Source organism: Physcomitrium patens, chromosome 8, assembly GCF_059467195.1.
Source record: "Physcomitrium patens ecotype Gransden chromosome 8, ASM5946719v1, whole genome shotgun sequence".
Taxonomy (NCBI): Eukaryota; Viridiplantae; Streptophyta; class Bryopsida; order Funariales; family Funariaceae; genus Physcomitrium; species Physcomitrium patens.
The window spans coordinates 8798703-8821429 of NC_143417.1; the positions used below are offsets into that span (position 1 = coordinate 8798703).

Below are 22727 nucleotides of genomic sequence, written 5' to 3' on the forward strand. Positions count from 1 at the left end.
AAACGTTTTTCTCATAATATGATCAAAATTATATTATCAAACAATTGTTGATAAATTCATCAATCCAATATATACAAGATCAAGACAACATGTATTAAAAAACATATGTATATATATATATATATATATACACACACACACACATGTAAAGAGTATTCAATTAGCATCTTTACCTTCATTTTAGATTTAGTTATCCATGCCTCAAGTTTTAGTTATTTTTACTAATATATCTTTTTTGAGTCTATGTAAAACCCACGATATTGATATTGGCATAGGAATTAAATCTTAACTTGTCTTAGCAACAAACGGATAAAACTTTTGCATCATTTTTATTATTTCAAAGTGATAATAAAGGTTTATTCACTATTTCAAGCATACATTGACAGCCCTGTAAAATCATGAGATGGAATATTAAAAAAATGAATGAAATATCATCACTGCAATATAATTCATGAATGAAATTGACTTGGCGATAGACAATGAAAATCTAGAGGTAATTGATTATCATCTAGTTGCAAAAATAATCAGAATTTGTGGTGATTCATATTTTTGAGTGATGACTCCAGTGAACCAGCATCAATGACAATGCAACTTGAGGAGGGACTTGGCTTGGCTTCCCAAATGGAGTTAACTAAGTGCATGAAATCAAAGCAGAATTTGTCCTTATTTGTTGTCGTTTCCTCTTTAATTTTTTTCTTTAAATTATTTCTGATTTCAAAATAAAGTGGAGAGCCTCTGTGAGTGACCTGCTTGCACCACTGCTGCTTGGAATAGTGTCCCTCCGTCAAGTCCTTGTGACTCTTAAGTCAGTCCATGGCAAGATTGGGTCAAAACTTTTACATGCATTTATATACAATTATACACATAGACAAATATATACATGTATGTATGTATGTATGTATGTATGTATTCACACACATACACACGAATGAAAGAAAGAATGACTGAATGAAAATGAAGAAGAGAAAACCATGTCTTCATGTGTTAACAGGCATGATGTGTCAAGTTCTGTGAACATGCAGAAACAAACTCCTACACCCCATTTCATTAACCCACCAATCACAAGAGTGTGTGTGTAGAAAAATGAACTTGTATGCATAGACTGTACGAGCATGCATGTGTGTGCTTGCAGGATTGACACTCTTTGAAAAGCATATCCAAAGAGGCTCTGAGAGGAGAAAAGATGGGGAGAGAGACGGACAGAGTGGGCACTCCCATCACATGCTTGCTTTCCTTCCTTGAAAAGGCCAACACCAGGGCTCAGGAGTTTTGAGACAACAGGTCTATCCAACTTGTGATGAAAAGCGTTGGAAACCAAAAGGAAGAAAAAAGAGGAAGGGCAAAAGGGGATATCACAAAAGAGGAAGGATAAATTAGTTTTTTTTTTTTTTTAAATAAAGCCTTGGGCATTGCGGATAAGAATCCATTATTGCAGTGGGTAACTAGCCAGAGGTCTCTCGAGAAGGTAGACTGAGTGCTGCAAGCTTCGAAGGATAAATGCTGGAGCCGAGAGAAGGGGGAGGGACCTTCCCTCTTTGCCATTCTTGCCGCACAAAGTATGAAATACAAGTGAGAAGAGATAGCTTGCCACTCGCACTTCGAAGCCCTGTGGGGATCGCAGGCTCTCGGGCACAAAAGAGCACCGGGAGGGGGGTAGGGTAGGGCAAGATCTGCCTTCCGCAGTAGAGATCTGGAATAGCAGATGAATAGGGACAGGGAGTCCAAAGCGGCTCCGTCGTAAGCAGGAACACGCTTCTACTACTGTAAGCTGCCTCCGGCCTCCAGCTTAAGATCGACGACGTCTGGAGATGTGACAAAACATGATGAATTGGGTCTCAGCGACCACTTGAGTCGTAAGCAGATTCTAAAACCCTGCTGTAGGGAGCACAAGATAGTTGACACCAGTCCGGCCTATGGGGAGCTTCAATGCAATGGGGAACGCGGTGACCGTGGTCTAACTGGCGTCTTCGATGGGCTCACTCTGCACAATTGGGGCAAGGAGTACCAAGTTAACTAGTGATATAAGACAAAAAGAAACTTGTTCTATACGGCATCTTAACCTCCAGGAGATATGAACATGTATAGTTTGTAAACTTTCAATAGGTGGCAGCAAATAGGATATTTTGTTTGACACCCGTTATGAAGAAATATATCATAAAGTAGTGAAACAAAACAGTGCATGGAAACAGGGAAACGGATTTCTTACCTGATTGGAAGTGAACCCAATATTGCGCCACTGCAATTCAAAGCCGCCATTGCACTTTCCGCCTGCCACAGACAATCACTTCGAGTCAACAAAGGCGAGGGTAGGCTTCTTCAATCCACTGAGAGCATTAAGTAATTCAACAGTTCCTCGAAACCCTTTCTGCACCCCAAAACTATAAATAAACACTGTTCAGGGTTATCCTAATGACCAAGTCGCTGCGGTTACTCAAACAATTAGTTCTGACACAAAATCTAACCAATACAAGCTCCGAAAAGAGCATAAAACTTACCATCACAAACTCGACAAATGCGATTCGAGTAGAGTGATGATAGTCACCCAACAATCTTAGCCGAGCAACCTTCACATTCCATCACACGTCCAGATTCCCATCAAATGAAAGTAAAACGAAACCACTGCAATGTATACGGCTCAGGTGAAGCATTAGAAATTGCAGCGAGCTAATAAATAAACGAATAAAATCGAAAGTGACCGCAGGTTTAGTTACCTCTCCACACAATGATTCAAAGAAAAGCTTTACATCGGCCTGCGACACCTGCATCAAGTCACTGCTCGCTCAGAGCCCCGGCCACACATTACAATGTGATACTAGCATGAACATTTCTCATGGCGTCGTGAGACATGGAGACAGCAATACACAAAGAGAAGAGCAACTTATCGCAAAAAAGCAGGCAGTAAAACGGATGGATCTCATCGTCAGCATAGAACAACGAAATTCTATTTCACTCCACTTCACCTTCTTGTCAATATTTGTACAGTAGATGGTCCGTGCACACATTTCACGCTCATCTTCAGACTGTAATGGAGAGTAACTAAGTTAGAGCCAGAATTCATCCGAGCCGTATTCAAGAACTATGGCATATCACTAACAATCGTTGCAAGTATGAAACAATTCCCATGCATTAAGGCTGGCTAGTAGCAGTACAATAGAACCAAAACCAAATTTGTATTTCTTCATCTCAGCATATCTTCGCCGTCCCTATGAATCAAACACCTATCAGTTCAAAAAACGCTTACCCGAGGTAAAAAGGTCGGGTTGACAGGTACAATGGCTGTCTTAGATGGAAGGACTCGAACTGGGTAATATCCCAGCATTGTACCGGCAAGACTCAATGCTGCACGAGCGCCCTCTGGTGATGATGAAGGAAGCATTACACCAAAGAAAATGCGTTAGAATAAATTATTTGTTTGTTTTCGAATTCGACTTTGCTAACTGAACTTTGTTATAGATCTGTTTGAAACCCACTCTTAACCAAATTAGGCTAATAACCTTATGATTATACAGCTCTCAGAAACTGTCAAGCACAAAAATAAAATAAAATAAAATAAAATAAAAGTCGGATGCGCAGATGTGTTTACCTTCGTCAGTGAATTCCACAAAAGCAAATCGGAGCACAGAGTTTGGGTCACCACATACACGGCAATCCACAACCTGAGCACAACACAGTAACTTGTATCATAACCCTGTAGGCACTACACACGTACTAGTTTTATTCCTGATCTCGTAATATTTTGGTAGCTTAACTATCATAATAATCCGCTGAGATGATCGTTAGTCGTTTTAACCCAGAATTAGTCCAGAGGTAAGGACTTACACAATTCTTAATACTATCACACCACTACAGTGTGAACCGGATCAAACAGATTCACTATCGCTTAAGTAAATCCGAAACATTTTTAATACAAAGAACTGACCCTCCTATACATTAGAGGTAGCGATCGCATTTCACCTGGCCACAGGTGATGAAGAGGGCGGCGAGTTGCTCCTCTGTCACCTATAACACACACCAAAAGTGTCCCAATCCCAGTAAGATGGTACTGACCAAAACTTAGAATGATTTTCGGCAAGAAAAAAGAGCATTGGTATAAAGTGATATAAGCCTAACCATAAGCTATTGACAACACCCTCAGTAATGTCAATTTTCAGAAGAATTACGGCAATTCAACTTCTCATACAGGTACGCTCACAGAGTCAGCATTGGACAACGGAGTTTGCACAAGAACTTCAATACCAAACCTGAAACCCTTCTAAATATCCGGCGCACTTATACACGCAGCTACATTACCATCTACCATCAAAAATGACCTAAATGTAGACCGGGGCATATTATAGCACACTAATGACCAATTCGAAAGGTTTAAAGCAGTACTGACAATATTCTAGTTTTTTAACTTCCATGCGACCACTTCAGAAGCTCGGAGTGAACAGAAAAATATCGTTTTCGCCACCCCAGCTCCAAATTGGATTGGATATCCAAGCCTAACAAGTGATTCATAGCATAACCTCGACGTGATCTGGTAGCCAATGAAAACGTAAAGCACATCTTTGAAGAGGACTCACGCAAACTCAGCGATAGCGTCGTGTCTCGTAGGTTGACAACCTCTGCGTTGCATTTTCTAAAACTCTTACAGCAGACCCCACCATCTCACTAATTTAATTTAATTGAAGCTAATTAGGACAAAATAAAGATCCGTCGGAGGGGTAAAGAGTCCCGTACCTGTTGATCTATGTCGGACACGTAAACCGTCCTGCGAATACTATCCTCCCGCTGCGCACGACTCGTCCGACTGTTGACTCGCCTATTGTTACCCTGGTTGTAACCATTCTTCTTCTATCACATGGCCAACGCCGTGGATCAGAGCCCAAGATTGAGCTCCCTACAAAGGCACAATGCCAGTGCCGGGAGAGAAGACTTGGAGATTTCAACCCCTGACTCGAAATTGCATGTCGGCGTTGCACGATTATAGAAGAGACAGAGACAGGGAATGCATTATCAATGGCGGAAGAGGGGAAGGGACCTACCTTGCGAGGTTGACCTTTCGAAGAAGCAGCAGGCGAGGGTACGGCGGTGCTGGACAAGTCCGTGTGGGAAGGAGGCACAAACTCCTTCGCCAGAGGATTCAACTTCGTGAGCAAGTCCTCAAGCTCCCTTAGACTGTCGTTGCTCACATTACTGCGCGCATCCAGCGTGTGCCCTTCGTCATTACCCCCGTCGCTCCCGTTCTCTGCTTTGATGTGCCCATTCACGCCGTTGGCTGCGCTGGTCCCATTAGCTCGCACCCCTTGCGCATGTTGCCCTTGCCCTTGACCCTGCCCCCCTGATGGAACCTGTTTCTGTAAAACGGGACTGACATGCGCTTGATTCTGAGATTGATGCTGCTGCTGCTGCTGCTCATAGTGCACCTGCCCGTACTGGTGTTGCAGTTGCTGCTGCTGATTCTGCTGATGCCGCTGCTCCTCCAAGGCCGCTTGATGCTGCTGATCACCCTGCTGATCGGCCTTGCTCTCCGACGAAATCAGCGGATAGTTCCTGGTCATGGGTAGGTGTTCCATATTCATGGCCAGCCCTATCCCAGCATTGTCCGTCACTGCCATTTTCCTTCCACCTCCCCGTCCTCAACCCCTCTAGCACTCTTCCCCTCAAGCCTTCCTCAACCACCTCGCCCCGCCCCCGACCCCCCCCCCCACCCCACCCCCACCCCCACGCCTCTCCCTCCCTCGCCACAACACAATCCCTGCTTTCCTCGCTCCCTCAATTCTGCAACTTACTCCCTTACATCTATCGATTCCGACACTACTACTCCAACCCTCTCTTCCCTTCTCCTTCCCTCTCCTCCTCGTCGTCGATCCACCTCCCCCGAAGACCAGATCCGGCACCGCGGAGCTCTTCCACCAACTCCCAGTTTTATTTCCGCTCCAGTTGCGAAGACTGCACACAAGCAGACACCCCGCTCCACCCCCCAACTACAGACAGAGAAAGAGAAACGAGACGAGACGAGAAGAGCGACACGCACACCTCCCAAACAAAGCCCACACAAGACCAGGACGACAAACAAGGAACAAGATGGGAGCCATCGCTCTCCCTTCTCGCTTCCCTTCGATCGCCCTCTAGCGTCCTCGGAACTCACTAGTCACTCCCCCGACTCACTAACTCCCCTCACTAAACACCCCCCTCGTAAAATCCTCGTTATTATCTCGTAACTCCCCTCCCCTCCCTCTCTGGCTAATCAAGTTACTAATACGCCGGGTAATCCTCGCCGTCTGCAGCGTAGTTGCTGTCGCTGCAGCAACATGTGCCCCGCGGGATCATATGTTCCTCGGTGGTGAACGGTTGTGCACGGTGGTGAACGGAAGGGGGGGGGGACACGTTCACGACCGGTGATTCCCGGTTAAGTACTACTGGCTAACGGCGAAGACCCGATCGAAGGTCAATCGGTCAATCAGTCCAAGTAGTAGCTGGAGTCATCGAGATGGGATGAATCGTGAGTTACTGATAAACTGTGTCTTGTGAGAGGGGGGAAGACGGGGGCCGAGTGCGGAGGAGAGCGCTCACACCCACTCACTCACTCACTGATTTGTGACTGGACCTGCCACATGTGTGAACCGGGCCCCTGATGTGGACTTTCCTCGTGGAGGTGTCATCAATGAAGTGAACTTAAAGGGAACGTTGTCTGGGATCGTGGCTCAATTTGTCAGCCGATTAGTTACTTCAGCGTGTGTGTCTTGCGGCGAGTGGTCCACTAAGCCGGTAATTAAGATTCGATGAGGTAATTGCAACAGAACGTTCAATCACGGTGCTGCCGGGCGGAGCGGAGGTGGACGCAAGAGGCGCTGACTGGCAGGCAGTAGTAAAAACACTGAAGACAGGGAAAAGGTAAAAAGAAAAAAGAAAAAGAAAGAAAAAAAGGACTACTGCTCGCTTCGTAGTCGAAAAAAAGGAGACGTTATTACCGTGTGAACGCATCCATCCTGTGAAATACGGGTACGCTATCGTATATCGTATCGTATCGTATCGTATCGTTGAAAGTAACAGTCCAAAACTTCGTAACGACCCTTGGCCTCCTTTCTGTGAGAGCCATTAAGTGACCCCTTGCCCACCATGGTGTGATTTGAGTGCATGCATTGAGGTCATACACATAGTCATACATTCACAATCTAGTTTATTATTATATACTTAAAAGGAAGACTCCAGAAATGCATACTTTTTTCCTTCAAATTCTTTTATACTAGTATTATGTGTATGTATATACATTTATTTATTTATTTATTTATTTATTTATTGTGAGTCTTCTAAAGCTTCCAATTGGTGTCAATCAAGGTACATGGATTGATTGATCCTGCACTTCCACCCATACCATGAAATGATAGCACAAATCATTGCTTTCACATCAAATGACTCACACTCAAATGGGAGAAGGAAAGGAAGTAGTAGTAATGGAAGTAGAAGAAGAATAAGGGAAAACATAAATATAAACCCAATTGGTGACATGAATTATGGAACCCGTCACCCTCCTGACGGTTACATTGTTGGAGTCCTCATCAGGTCGGCATTCTGTGTCAAAACAGTCCTCCTCCCCCCTCCTCAATCCCTATCCCTATCCCTCCAACCATCCTCATCTCAATTCGATATTTTTTTTCAACTGGGGTAAAAGAAGACCAGCTCATGCCTCCCTTGACCTACGTTGAGTTCCACCCCCTTCTGGGTTAAAGTTTTATTTACCTCGATGTGGCTGATTTTGTTTTTTGCCACGGGCGAGGGTGTGCAGTGGACCCGTTCCCCGAGGCTGAACATGCCCGGCCGGGGAGATGGACCCATTCTTTTGAAGGAAGATTTGGATGCTAAGCATCTTCCGGATTTGTTGATTTGGCGACTGGTGCTCCAAGGGGACCAGTTCCTCCGTCACATTCACGCTTTGGCGGATTACATCCGTTGGATCGCACTCGACATTCATTCTTTACGATGGAATTCATCCACCCAATGGTAGTTGTAAAGGAGGATATATATATATATATATATAGTACCAGGTCAATTCATTAAAATTCATTACCATGCACAAGTCATATATATATATATATATATATATATGGTTTAAAATAGGAATTTTTTATTATATATTTTTTGCAACATAGTAAAGTAAATCCTGTTTTTAAATGTTTATTAAATAATGAAAAACAAAAATTCAATGTTTGTTTATGAGTCAATGTTCATAGCAGAGAGTGCCTCATAGTGACATGAATAAAGTATTGTATAGTTGCTGTTATTATTCTGATCAACATCAGCATTTTTATATAAAGCATTTTGATTCTCTTGGGTGTAACTTCCATGCACATTTTTAACTATTTGATGAACGGTATAATTATTTGTGTTGTTAAATGACTTTTAGAGATTGCAAATGACACCTTTCACTTTAGAGTTGATGATTAAATTAAAGACAATGAATGTGGTTTTTTTTAGAAACAACAAGAAGAAAAAAATAATAATAAAATAAAAAAATCAAGCTATTACTTTAGATTTAAGTGAATATACTTTTTTGTGTTTTGATGGGAGAGATGTTAAATAGACAATCTCAAGTGGGTGACATTTTACTAAAACATAAACTAAATATTAACAAATATATATATATATATATATATATATACTAAGATGCCATTATATTGCAATATTTAAACAAAAATGAGATATGTATAGTGCAAATTTAAAATTGTAAAAGATAAACATAATGTTATACAATTGTATGTTAATGAAATCCCATTAAAATGGGAATATTCTTTAAAAACCATTAGAGTTGAATGAAAGAATATATCAAAGATGTGGGTTGCTATAGTAACTTTTATATTGTAATTAAATATTGTTTTAGTAAGACAATGTGTGGATGGTAATGACAAGATGGTGAAAGTTTACTAATGTATTTCTACACACCATTTGAACCTAACTCATACTTTACTCCTTTAATTCAAATAAACTAATAAAAAATCTTATATGTATATATATATATATACATATAGTTGATTAGATACACACTATTTGTGGGAATGAAATGGATGGAAGAGCATTGGAAAATGATTCAAATTCATTTTATTTATTTCTTCATACAACTGAATTGTTTAAAAGATGCATGTATATATATATATATATATATAGTTAGTGGTACAATTGTTCAACAAATGAAGTGAAATTGAGCAATCATGATGTGATCAGATATTTTGGTTTGAAAGTATCTTTGTTTTACAACATAAATTGAATAGTTTTATTATTTAGTTTTACATATCCTTATTAAGAATTAAAAAAAAACACTTTTTTTGTACACAAATTTGTACATATTATGTTCAATTGTGGTAAGGTTCATATTTCAAAACACTTCAAAGATCCCTCTATATGTGATGCATTTGAAAAAATGAAATGTGGAATCATGTGCATGAAACAAAATGTTAGAATATCAAGGTTCAAATGGCACTTAGAAGTTCAACTTACAAAAATTAAGATTCATATCTGTAACATGATTTTGAAAAATAATTATGTTGATGCATAGTTGCAGATCTACAAAGATGATTTCAAAATAGCTCATACAAATTTAATGTATGAAATAATTTATGTTATATATGATTTCTATACTGAAACTTCTTCATGGGTTTTATTAGTATAGTTTTAAAGCATAGTTAAATCTTCATGTGAATCCATGCTTGAAGTATTTATGTACTTAATAGTAGAACTCATTTTACATAAATACAATTATTGTGGCAACCCATGCAATGTATCAATTTCTTTTTCTAATGATTTTTTTATGGAAGACGAATAAAACTCCTTCTTTGAAATAGGAATCATCTATTTTCTGTAATAAGAGCAAAAGTGTTCTCATTGTTTTTGTAAATTAAATAGGATTATAATCCAATCCACATTCAAATCTATTGCTTGTAGATATCAAAATTCATCATGGATAGTTGCAATATTAGTATATAAAATAAGGCATCAAAATTGTTAAATTCAACATCAAAAATTTGGTGGTACAGAAAAAATGTAATTATTCTATTACAATCCACATTATGTTGAAAGTTTTAGACAATACAAAACTTAGTCTGTCTCTTTTTATATCTTTTGTTTTACAAAAATATATAGTTAATTAAAATGTATCTTCTTTAATATACATACTTGTTGATTTTGAAAGAAAACGTTTAGTGAAATGTAAATGTGTTTTATCTTTTCCTTTTTTCATTAAAATTTATGATAAAATGTTTACTTCAGAAAAGAGAAAAAGTGATTGAAAGAAATTGGTATGTCTTGATATTTCTTATGAAATTAATCAAATTTAAAATTTGATCAAAATTATAACTCCTTCTACATATTGTTATTTGAAATAATGAAATTAATAATACTTTCTTAATTGAATTGTTTTAGACTTACCTCTTCATAAAAAATATTAACCATGTTTATATAAATGATTCTTTGAAATTGATAAGCTTTTTGAAGTAACTTGTGCATAGTAAAGATAAATAAAATAAATTCAATCCTGAAACTGATTAAATTCCAAATGTGTTTAGATTTAAATGTATGCAACAAGTATTACTTATTGTAACTTGAAATATCAAAGGTTTGGAAAAAAAAATAGTGATAATTTATCTATATCTTAAGCTATGAATCAATTTTACCTTGTAGGTATGTATATATGTATGTATACACATAATAATAACTCAAAAAATTATAAACATTTTCAAAATAAAGACACTAAATATTCAAATCCGCAAATTAATATGTAAATATTAGAAAGAGTTCTATTTGATTGGTCATGCTTATCTATTCTATACTAGTATGGAGTTAGAATTTTAAGCATGTTTAAACTTGCAGCTAGTCTAAAATTACTGTTCAAGATATTAAAAACTGTATATTAAATACTACATTTTTAACGGCATATTCTATATTTGATGGCATACAAGAACGATAATCTTTAATAATTAACAAGCTTGTCAAATAATAATTAAAGTAAATAAAACTGAACATGTAACATAATGGCAATAAACTTAGTTTAAATATAATTTGGAATATGGTGAAAATTAGGAAATTTTCAATAAGTTACGGTATTATTTAAATTGTATTAGAATGTTCTTAGCAACAATGTTAATGATTTAGTATTTTTCAGTATAATAAATTTTACATGAGAAATTGAAAATAAAAAATAAAAAAATAAGTACTTTTAAAAAGAGATATAAGAAAAAATTGGAAATAAAATATTACTTAATCATGGTATTCTATTTCAGAATAAAAATAACAATAATAATATGCATATGTTAGAACATCACTGCATGTGAAACATATTCAGGATTGAACAATGGTATAAACATTCAAATATTTAATAAAAAAATAAAACAATATTTAAAGTTTACTTTTGAAGTAAAAAAAACTTAAATAACTGAAAAATTAAATATTTGATGTTTCGTTTTTCAGAGAGGGTATGTATTGCATAAAAATCAGTTGGTTAAATGTACTTGTGGCACTAAAAGAAATCATAAAATGGGTACAGAAAAATTTGCAAAAGAAATAGAAAAAGACTTAAAATTTCATGAAAATCCATTTACATGAGAAACTAGTCTAATGCAAAATATATGCACGTTAAGTGCAAATATTGTTGTAATTTTGTGAATTTTGAGTACTTCAAATATTATATTAATTTCTTTGTTGAATAACTAATCTTTGGATAAGAGTATGATTTAAAATAAATAATTTGAAGTTGGCAATATGAACATACACAGAAAAATGAGATAAAGAAAGAAAAATAAATAAAATAAAATAAAGTTAAATAAATATAAAGAAAGAAAAATAAATAAAATAAAATAAAGTCAAATAAATACCTTGAGGCATTTGGTGGTTCTTGGAATATTATTTAAATAAATAAATAAATAAATAAATCCTTGAGTGAAGAATATAAGTTCTTTAAGAAAGTAATATTCAACATAAATTTTGCAATGCATGTATATGTATATATATTGGAGCATTGAAAACTTAATAAATTTTAACACATATTGTAAATATTGCATTTAGAAACTTTTTTTTTCTTCAGAAAGATCTGAAATTTTGGGAGAAAAAAAATATTGTGAACTCTATGTATATTTAACTCATTTTTTTCTAACTCCAAAAACATTTGTTGTGTGGTCAAGTCAATACTCCCCTTGCTAATAACATAAACCACGAATGCAATCAAACATATATATATATATATATATATATATATATATATAATCTGATAAAACCTGATTTTTTAATGAAAGATTTACACTTCCAAACCCAAAAATAAGTATACTTATTATCCAAACCAATTGATATAAATCTATTGCCGCAAAATCAAATACTTTTTCAACAAACAAATGTCTACTTTGTCAAGGTAGTTACATCTTCATGTTCCAACCATTGAAACAAATTACAGTTACACACATGTAATGTAAAATAAAGAAAAAACGAGGACTTTTAAGTAAACAACCTCACATTCGATGAATTTAAATTAGGTCACTCATCCACCACCACCTTGGTTTACTCTCCCCATTTGAATTTGGGTCCCTTTCCCACTAAACCACAAAGCCACTGCCCAGATGGAGTCAAAGTTTGCTCATGAAAATTAGCTTTCGAATTAAATAACACAATTAATTATAATTAACATAATATAATACATTTAAAAAGAAGAAAATGTAAAAGAAAAAGGATAGAGAATGATGAACACACACACTAATGCACGTACCCGTCGGATTTCAAACGGGTATGACGAGTCCACACTGAGCGTCCGTGCAGGGACACGTGACAGCTCAGCACGATTGACTTGGGGTCCCTTGGCCAACTAAGACAAATTCCACGACAGCATATATCGGCTGCGGGCCTGATCGTCCCAATCACTGACCTGCATCAGTCCACGTGGCACACATTACAGACCGGAAAGTGTGGCGGGAGATCAAAATTGGCGGGGCCATGGGAAGGAAGGTCAATGGAATGGAAGTCCTAATTTGGATGATTAAATGAAGAGAGAGGAGGGTCGGGCTTTCTCAGACTTTGACCAAGTGCCCCCCCCCCAACACCCGTTCTCTGGTCATCGCCGGTGTCCCATTCCCCGGGCCCGGCACGGCGCTCGCTTCCTCCGTTCGTTCGACGAATAGATGTCGTTGGATGAAGACGTCCCGTACTCCCGCCGCGGGTTTACCTCACCGACGGATTTCCGTTTTCTTACTTTCGCTTTTTACTGCGCGCTCTTTTACTTTCTCCTTTTTTCAGTATATATATATATATATATATATATTATCGTATATATATTTTCCTGGATTTTTTATTTTTATTTTATTTTTTCCTAATGTATAAATTTTACTATTGAATTTATTCATAATGACAACATTTATATTATTTCTTTTGATTTCTTAGTATTGAATTCATTTACTAAGGGTGTTGGACACTTTGATCATAATTTAATTTTTACTTTTCAAGTTTTCTTGAATATGTGGACTTCAGCCAATCAACTCCGACATGACTTTAATGAAATTGATGGAGATCACAATTTTAAATTAGTTTTTATCTTTTTTTCTTTTATTATTATTTTTGAAAATTATATGTATACATATATATTATTTTAATTTTTTAGTATATCAGGAATACTATATTTAAAATACTAATCAAACCTATTTTACTTTTTACTTGTTTTATTCCTTCTTTTGACATAATAATAAATTTAATGGTATCTGTAGATCTTGATATGATGTCTTCTACATTTTATTTTGATTTTTGGAACCATCATTTGTTAGTATGTTATTTTTCTTAAAACAAATTTGATTTGGTGTGCTCACGTTTGTGAAAGACTTGTTGAATTACAATGTTGCTCATTAAGCCCCTCCTAAGCTTAAAAAAACATTGCAAATTTTTGGTAAGATAATTGTAATATATATATATATATATATATATTATTCTTCCTCTAATAATTTTACTTTTTCATTCTAGTTGGGGATTTTAATCACACCCAATGCCCTAACCCAAATTAAGCCGCACACTCAACCCTATTGCCATAAACCATGCCACCACCATATCATTCCATTTCACACATCTCATCCAAAATAGCAATGACAAAAAAAAAAATTAAAAAAACCCACATGGGTGAATGGCTGTGTCTTCCTTGCCATTTGATTCACCACATGATCATTAATTTTACATGAACAAAGCTTTATCTTTTAAAACACTTTTTAAATTATTTTTTAATTTAATTTAATTTAATTTTGTTTTTTTTGGAGGATTGGAGGGGGGGGGTAAGTATGTGGATGTACACAAACAAAAAATAAACATATAAAAAAATTAAATAAAACAATACATATGGGACAAAGCATGGTAAAAAGAGGTGGTGGAGAATGGGTAGTGCACAAAAGTGGGGAAAAAGGGTCACAATGTTTGTGAGAACTTGAGAGATCTCTAGAATGCCATTTGATTGCCTACATGGTCTAGCAGTCAATAATTATTATAATAAGGCTTTTATCATACTAACTTCAATGATTTTTTATTCTATTTTTTATTTTTTGCTATTTTTTGAATGTTTTAATGTTTTGATTTATTTTATTTTATTTTTCTACTTTTTTCTTTTGGCAAAATCAAGATTTATACCTTCAATTCATTTGTGAAAACAAAACTAAATAAAGTTTGGACACACATTTTTTTAGGGAATTTCTTGAGTAGGGAATAAACCCTAAAAAGGAACACTAATTTCCAAGATTTTATTGTGTTTACCATGATTACATGTTATCACCGATGGTGTCAGCGAGGCATTTTATTACAACTTTATTACTTTAAAAAGTTCTTTTTCGTCACGAGAGGTATTTAATCGCGGGCTACATCATGCGCACGGGATTAGGTTCCAGCTCGTGCAGGAGTAAAGGGGAAGGCTACATCCGCGGTCACAGGTCCAGTCTGTAGACGTCTTATCGAGGAGCGGTGGTAGGGACCACTTTGTAGGGCACAGTTCCCCTGACTCCGGGGAACACGTGTGATCAGTTCCCCCCCCCGCAGCGTGCGCTTAAGTAGGGGAACCTCCTGGAAACTTCTCCAAAGTTGGATCCAACATTATTTTTGGGGTCACAATGAAGTCCTTCAAAATGCTGACGTGGGCTCTCATCCAATAAGAATTGTTTAATGTTAATTATTGAAAAATATTACACGATAGTTGATGGATTTATTATTTATTATTTAAATTTTTTGAAAGGAAAAGCAAATGAGTGTAGGCGTTGAGAGATCATTTGGTTTAATTTTTCCTTGATGCTTTGTGAATAAAAGCCATCCTATTCCAAACATAATAATTATTCATGTGTAATTGCATTTTATCATGGTCATATTTTCATGAAAATGACTTTTCATGTATGTATATATATATATATATATATATATATTTAGATTTGACTGTGATGTAATTAATTATATTTGTAAGTGTGATTTTGATAGAATACCACTTTGTATTCCATTTGCTCACAATAATATAATGGGTTTTTATGAAAGTCTCAATGGTCTAAAAACTTTGATGTTCACTGATTAATTAACTGTTTCATTCTCTTACATGCTTATGTAATCAAGGTCATATGAGCTATCATTTTATTTGCTCAAGAATTAGAAAAAGTGAATTAAGTTGTTAGTTTTCTAATTAAAAATCAAAAAATTGTTATCAGCAATGTTTGTTTTTATTTTTATTTATTATATATATATATATATATATATATATATATATATAAAATTTTCAAACATGTTTATTTATTTATTTATCAATGTTAAGCACTCTAAGATGTGTAATGCAAGATCAAATAGTATAATAACTAAATGAGTAAATAAACAAGATAATTTCCATGGTAACTAAAAATACATTGTAGTTGTTTGGCCAGAATTTTTTTGAAACAATTTAAACAGTGCACAAAAGATATTCAAATAAACGTGTTGGATAAAAATATATATGTAAATGAAAAATAGTTTAAAATAGAGGGGGAAAATCTTTATGCATTAATTTATTTACAAGAAGAGCATTACAGAAACCTAGTTTGGAAACCGAGAATCATTCGAGTCCTAGAGGTCTTTTTGGCAAACCTGAAGTATATAAAACTAAACAGGAACACGTTGGGTTTTTTGCTTACTTACTTGAATACTGTGAGGTAGCTGGCTGGCTGATTGAAGTCTAAATTAAAATTCTTTGTTTTCGGCATCATCTCTAGTGTTTGGTGATGGTTACCACAATAAGTTGCAAAAAATGAAATTGACAGACACTATAACTCCTACCAGCTATGGTGTACAGTACTCTAACCCTGCTTGGCTAGAATGGAAAATCCATCTTGTAGAAAACTCAGAGCCAACATTTATTGCTGTTATTACAATGGCCTTTAACTCGACTAGGAATTGCTACTAATTGGACTGACTCGTAAGTAACATTAAAATGAGCTCACCACAAGTTACAAAGGTGAACACTCGTGTGCCACTCACTACATTACACTTCAATATCTAGAATTGACGCTGAGAGATGTCAATGGGAATTTCTTTTCAAAAGGGACTAACCAAACGGGCAAGTTGCAGAAGAAATTCCGGCACAAGTCTTCGACGACAATATGCCCTCTTGACATCTTCCGCCTTCGCTTCCTCATCGTTTGCATGCACTACGGCCAAAATGTCTGCCAACAGCTCATCCTTCCCACCTCGCATTGGATCCTGCAACCAAAAACCAGAAATATCTCAGTGGTATAATTTACTACAAAAGTGGTGTGCTAATTCAAATCTAACAGAAGCATAAAGTTAAGCATGAATGCTGGCATGAACCTCCTGACTTAATAGAGATACGAGTAGATTCTTGAACTTCAAGGCATTGCTACGGGCTGTTCTCTTCCAGTTATGTGAAATTAGGGTAGTCAACAAATTAACCCTCGTGAGCCCATAAAGAGCATAGAGTCATCTATTCCATGTGCCAAGATGAAACCTGGTGAATAGTATGAGGCAAACTAACGCCTCTATTCAATACAATAATTTCCAAAACCCTAGGCCAAGTATGAGGAGAATAAAACTCCATGGATCTCTCACTCTCTACAAAAGTTACATTTGATTAAACGAAAACTACTTTTACAACATAAATAAACCCAAGAGAATAAGAAAAAACCTGCAAAAACAAATCCGTGTGCGTCTTGTTTGGATAAAAAACTGTATTGACACGTGCACCCACCAGTCGCAAAGCAACCGCAAACGCCACACTAAACACATCAAAATTCAGCTTGAGATTTTAATACAACTAATCTAATACATAGACCAAAGCGTTCAGCAATTAAAATCAATCGTCCAATTATAGTTCCAACAGAGGTGCCACACTACCCATGGCAATATGTTTTTCAGGATAACCACCGGACTCATACGAGGGGGAAAAAAGAAAAAGAAAAAAAGAAAAAAAGGCGAGAAAAAGAGAGTTAAGAAGAAGGAAAGGAAGGAAAAAGTGGAGAAATACCTAGAATCATGAGGGATAGAGTAATCTGCTGTTCCATGGTACAAGGTAATGGGAGGAAGCAGAGGGACAGCCTTCCTGAAACTAGGTGCCAACACCATGAGTTCTGGAGAATAGGTTGCCAAAGACTTCTCCCCCTCCACCATACTACGTGTGCACAATTGATAACAATAAATTAGAATCCGAACTTCAGAATCTGTTCATTACGACTACTTTGGAATCTATTAATTTTGATGATAATATCAACGTGACTTTCGTTTTCTTGAAATGAGCGTTTTAATAGTCAATTTTTAGCCCCAACACCAATAGACAATACAAGAGATCCGCAAGGAGCTGGGTACCTTAAGAAAATTGATTTATAGAGACCCCTTTTATGAAAGTGATCCACGAGCTTCGTGAGATTATATCTGCACAAAACTAAAGCTTAAGAGATGATGCTTCTTAGAGAACCTAGTTTAAAGACTAAAATACCAAGTTAGATTCATCATAAGTTTCCCGTTACCCGTCAATGGATAAATTCTGCTTCGGAAGGATTAATAAAGCATTTACATTAGCGAGGTAGATAAACAGAAGGAAATGGTGCTTAACAAATACATACTCAAATCAAATTACTTCAACTTACCCGCCTGAGATAGCCATACATTCTTTGATTTGAGATGACCTCCAAACAAGATCTGCTGGGTCTTGAGTTATTTCTTTCTCTGCTTGCTTCAACAAAGCACAAGTTGCAAGATGCGCTCCAGCAGATTGACCTGCCAAGTAAACCCTGCTCAGCATTGCAGAAGTAAGGACAATCTGTCAAGAACAATTTTTTTGTATGTTTACAACATCCACGAAATTGATCAATAAAATAAAAGCTACAGAAAACATAATAATAAAGATCAAATATAAGACTAACTCCACATCATGAAAGTTATGAACCCTCAAATATTAAAGCACAACCTAGCACACCAATGCATTGCAAAACGTGATCTGACTTACATGTTTGGGTCACCACCATAGCTCTCAAGCTTCTGAATGACATAACCTATCCCTGTTTCAACATCAGAAATCATATCACTGATGCCGCCCTGCGGGAAATTTCTGCAATGTCCACATTGCTCGTAAAGATTTTGAATGCTTGTGTATATGTGCTTGACAGAACAACGAAGCTAAACATCAGGAATAACAATATGACAGCAAAATTCACGAAAACTAAAAACAACATTTTCGGGTTCGTCCAAATATCAAACCGTCATAAACCTGGGTCTAAAAGTTAAGTCACAAACTGAGACATAATCATGTGAAAGAGTACAACCGACATGCATCCTGAGAACATGTGTTCTCAAAGAGTATTGTCGTTTCCTAAATCTGATCAACATGAGGAAAAAAAAACACTAACAAACTCAATGAAGACATTGGTGATGACAAAGTTCAATACATGCAGCATGTCTAATGGCCATAAATACAAGGTTTTAAGGAGTGTTAGGCGGCACCTGTAATCAATGCAGGCAACAATGATATCACAATCCACAAGTTGTTGCGCTAACAAAGTTCCCCACGCCTTGTACCTGAGATATTTATTTATTAAAATGCATAGCAACTAGTTGAACCACCAAAAATCATGAAGTGAAGAACTCCTTCGAAAGGAAGCGTTCTTACCCAATAACCCAAGCTCCGCCAGTTATGAATATAAATACCGGCTTTAATTTGTCAGTGTCGGGCGGTAAATACAAGTCGAACCTGTCCATCATTGTCAATGCCTAGTGTCATCAAGTGGAAAACATCAATAATGGATGAGAAGACATGACATGTAACAAAGAGAAGGAAAAAAACAAGGAAAAAATTATTTCAAATAGAAAACACATTAGTCTCAGAATGATGAGAAATATTAATGAACATTAAACCCGACAAACAAAATCACTGAAAATAACCATATCGATAGAAACCCCGAGGCTCCATGATGGAATTAATCAGTGAAGTTGGCATACATTATTGGATTTGCGATGTAATAGTGCTTTCTAATATTGTGTAGATCAGAGCTTGATAATACAATTTTAAATTATTCACACAAAATATAGTCTCACCACAATCGAAGGTATTGTTCCTAACCTGTTCCGAGGTTTCTCTCCATATATAAGGCTTCGATGTATACGTGGGTCATAATAATAAGAATATCCAACTGCAACCATAGAAGCGTCCGTTTAAAATTTACTTACAAAAAAGAACACACATTAAACATCCCACTTGTTGCCACGATAAAGTCCAATATGACAAATTAGCGCTTGAACTACAACTTCGTACAGTTGCTGTCACTGAAATTTACCAGCACATTGACTGTAAAAGTGAAAGCAGAAGAGTGATGAAAAGGTTCTCGTAGAATAAAGCCGCCTTAAGCTAATGGGTGAATCACTAAATAACAAAGATTTAATTATGGGCCTAATAGCAAAGAGCATTGGTGTCAAATTCACCCTGAATAAAGCCTATCATGAGGAACATTGCATATAGACTCAGACGGATGAACTTGCTGATCCATCGCGTTCCAACTCTGTTCCATCAAAGCAATGAGTATCTCTTTCAGATTCTAAATGCAAGTGACGAAAAGGACAATGCATAGAAAAAACTCAAACTTGTTACATGTTTTAAATTTTAAATTGACTATAGCATCAACATTAGCGACAGCATAAAAAATATAAATAGACCCCACAAGTCCATGAAGAGCAACCACGGAACATCAAGATGAAAGTACAATAAATTCAAATCTATCAAATTTATTTGTGATCGTGTCTAACGCAACTCCATAAATTGAAAGAGTAATAATCACGCGAGGCCGACAACAAATAGGTAAGCCAGAAGGAAAGCCATCAAAGTTATGACTGTTATACCCAAGGAACTTCAAAAGCGTGAGGGCGAGCCGAGTAATCAAGTAGGTCTCAGCGGCTGCGGCCTGCACGTCCTGTGTGAACTCTTTAAAAGAACCTTGACGAAGAGGACCACCGCCTCCAAATTGGCTTGGGCCTGAGAAGGTCCTTCGCCGCCCGTGCTCAGCTCCCGCTAAAGGCGTCTGCTCAAACATTTCATTGATCATTGGAACTTCACATACGGCGGGAAAAAATGGATAATAAAAAGAACAGAAAAGTATTTCGAAAAGCTGTCAACCCCGTGGGTTGAATAATGTTAAAATCGACTCCCACCCGTTTCGTCATTGTTTACTAAATTATGACCCAAATACAAACGCTGCCACCCCTGCCGTGCAGAACTCTCGCAATGCATAGCGTACTGCTTGAACAATACCTAATCCTTTCAAACAGAATTAACTGAAGGGATGTCCCGCACCTGTTACATAATAACTAACGTTCCGCCTATCATCAGTGATCTTACACAACGATCTGAAAAACATACGCCTTGTTCAATTCCTTAGACAATACTCAACGGTGCATTCATTTTTGCATGACGTTACTGAGCAGAACTATTTGACAGGGAATTGATTGTGACTTTCACAATTAGCTGAGGAGCAGTTAAAAAGGTACGTCAAGCTCTCTAACAATCCAAAAAACACAGCATAACCTACCAACCCTGTCTACTGTCTCTCCACTCCGTACAATTTACGCATCCAAACAAGAACATAGTCAAATCCTGTGTTCAAAACACCCTTGCTGGCACCTAGATAATTGTGATAACACGCTACCTAATTTCAGAGCCCCTGCTCTGTGTTCAGGAATTTCTTCCCCGAGGTGATCCTTCAATTATGTGCTTCACGATTAATCCTAATTCAGTACCTCAAAAAACTACCATTACGCCAAGAATAGAATCGCAATTGACAAAGCATTCCGACAATCTGCTGCAAAATAAATAGCCACGAAGACATCCTCTCACCTTCCGACCACAAATTATCACACTAAGGCTAAGGAACTCAACAATCAACTATACCAAACAGTTAGACAAAAACGAAATAAAATTAGCTGCGTTCTCACACCCGCTGCGACGACAACCTAGGCACGCCTCGGGCAGCGACCTCCGATTGGAACCGCAAGACCTTACGGTGATTCCCATCTTCCCGGTCCCTGTCTTCCGCCCCCACACCGACAGCCTCCTGCTGCAAACCCACATCCGTTTTCATGGCACCCGAGGCCGTCGATCGCAGCTTTACACTCCCAACACACACAAAACCATCGCCCTGCACCTTCGCAGACGTCATTCTACTTCCTCCATGTCTAAGCAACCCCGCGCTGGGCGCCTCCAAGCCCCAACCCGACCTCAGCATCATCGTATCATTCTGAATCTCCTCCGCGGGCAACATTTCAACAACCTCCTCCAAATCGCGCTTCGCCATGCTACTCCAACCACCACCTCCTTTCGCCGCCCTCGCATCAATCTACATTTGTCGATTGCCAGTACCTCCGTACTCCAATTCATGGTGAGATCAGCTGCATCCTGAACGACGACGACCTCGCAAGATCGGACGCTTGACCCGGAGCTTTCTCCCACCGCGCGTGCCCGATGCAGCTCGCCCGCCGATGGCGTCGCACAGGATCGTGTGGAAGGGCATGCTCGCGGGGCCACTGCAACGAACAGCGTAACGACCACTGCATCCAAATCTATAGCATGTCGGACCCCCGGACGAAGCGCGGAGCCTGGCTGGCCCATCGCGGCATTCAAACTGACGCAGTGGCGGGAAGCGTTGGCGGCGCGGCAGTTCGCGTCAAGTGGTCCCATCACCAAACGCGGTGCCGCCGCTGTCGTTGTCTTCTGTACTTTCAAGGGTCACGTGTCTGACGCGCAAAAGACGATCTCGGCGCATCCCCACCGTTGCTTCCAGCGCCGCCTAATTTCAAAGAGAATTCAGTACACTGGTTCAAATTAATTCGAATGCATTTCGTTTAGAGCATGGCCACAGTTGGCGTCAACAGTAGGCTCCGCTGCCCCAGCTTCGTCGAGAGTTCCATCGTGGGCCGTTCAGTAGTCTCGGCGAGTCCCCCCACGGCAGGAAGAAAGATGTCCCCAGTGGCATGTCGTGAAGACTCGTACTACGCATGGTGCATGGGCATGTGGATTTTGAACAAATTTTCTTCTTTTTTTGCGTGGATTTCATCATGGTAGGAAAGAAACCTATGCCCGAAGTTGTACAGGAGGGAGGTCGAGTGTGCCAGTGTGCCCTAGAGTGAAGGGCAAGGTGTATTGTTGCAAGGAGGATGTGCAATTGTATTGCATTGTGTTGTATTGTGTGATATGATTGTTGGCAACCAACATAGAGTTAAGATGGTCTAGGAGTGCATTTCAA

The 22727-nt window shown here is 37.8% G+C and overlaps 2 protein-coding genes across 6 annotated transcripts; both read right to left on the reverse strand.

The window, feature by feature from the left end:
* Positions 1–1399: 1399 nt before the first annotated feature.
* On the reverse strand, positions 1400–5740 carry LOC112285690 (polyadenylate-binding protein-interacting protein 8). 4 transcript variants are annotated; one of them, XM_090252472.1, is made up of 10 exons: positions 5028–5740; positions 4723–4833; positions 3955–3999; positions 3584–3656; positions 3242–3354; positions 2961–3020; positions 2712–2759; positions 2496–2564; positions 2207–2268; positions 1400–1981 (listed from the first exon to the last, which is right to left on the reverse strand). In XM_090252472.1, the coding sequence occupies exons 1-10, from the start codon at positions 5598–5600 to the stop codon at positions 1924–1926; spliced, it is 1212 nt and encodes a 403-aa protein (XP_090108598.1). In that variant the 5' UTR covers positions 5601–5740; the 3' UTR covers positions 1400–1923. The 4 variants fall into 4 exon arrangements, with proteins under 4 accessions (XP_090108598.1, XP_090108600.1, XP_024382457.1 ...); XM_090252474.1 differs by having other exon boundaries at positions 2712–2750; positions 5028–5695; XM_024526689.3 differs by having other exon boundaries at positions 2712–2750; positions 4723–4836; positions 5028–5677.
* A 10230-nt stretch (positions 5741–15970) lies between these two features.
* On the reverse strand, positions 15971–22007 carry LOC112286169 (isoprenylcysteine alpha-carbonyl methylesterase ICME). Of its 2 annotated transcripts, XM_024527820.3 has the most exons (12): positions 21423–22007; positions 20332–20510; positions 19918–19994; positions 19559–19628; positions 19109–19189; positions 18943–19017; positions 18449–18550; positions 18090–18233; positions 17809–17874; positions 17471–17614; positions 17132–17222; positions 15971–16689 (listed from the first exon to the last, which is right to left on the reverse strand). In XM_024527820.3, exons 1-12 carry the CDS (start codon positions 21777–21779, stop codon positions 16525–16527), a joined length of 1551 nt encoding a protein of 516 aa, XP_024383588.1. In that variant the 5' UTR covers positions 21780–22007; the 3' UTR covers positions 15971–16524. The 2 variants fall into 2 exon arrangements, with proteins under 2 accessions (XP_024383588.1, XP_024383589.1); XM_024527821.3 differs by lacking the exon at positions 17132–17222 and having other exon boundaries at positions 21423–22006.
* Between the last annotated feature and the right edge of the window lie 720 nt (positions 22008–22727).

Bases quoted from the DNA above. Each gene is read 5' to 3' on its own strand.
- LOC112285690 (XM_024526686.3), bottom strand. From the start codon at position 5,600: ATGGCAGTGACGGACAATGCTGGGATAGGGCTGGCCATGAATATGGAA. The intron at 4,837-5,027 runs GTAGGTCCCTTC...GCCATGTGATAG, and splicing joins CGAAAGGTCAACCTCGCAAG to AAGAAGAATGGTTACAACCA. The intron at 4,000-4,722 runs GTACGGGACTCT...TGTGTGTTATAG, and splicing joins TGTCCGACATAGATCAACAG to GTGACAGAGGAGCAACTCGC.
- LOC112286169 (XM_024527820.3), bottom strand. From the start codon at position 21,779: ATGGCGAAGCGCGATTTGGAGGAGGTTGTTGAAATGTTGCCCGCGGAG. The intron at 20,511-21,422 runs GTGTGAGAACGC...ATGTTTGAGCAG, and splicing joins CTAGGTTGTCGTCGCAGCGG to ACGCCTTTAGCGGGAGCTGA. The intron at 17,615-17,808 runs GTACCCAGCTCC...GTGCACACGTAG, and splicing joins TATAAATCAATTTTCTTAAG to TATGGTGGAGGGGGAGAAGT.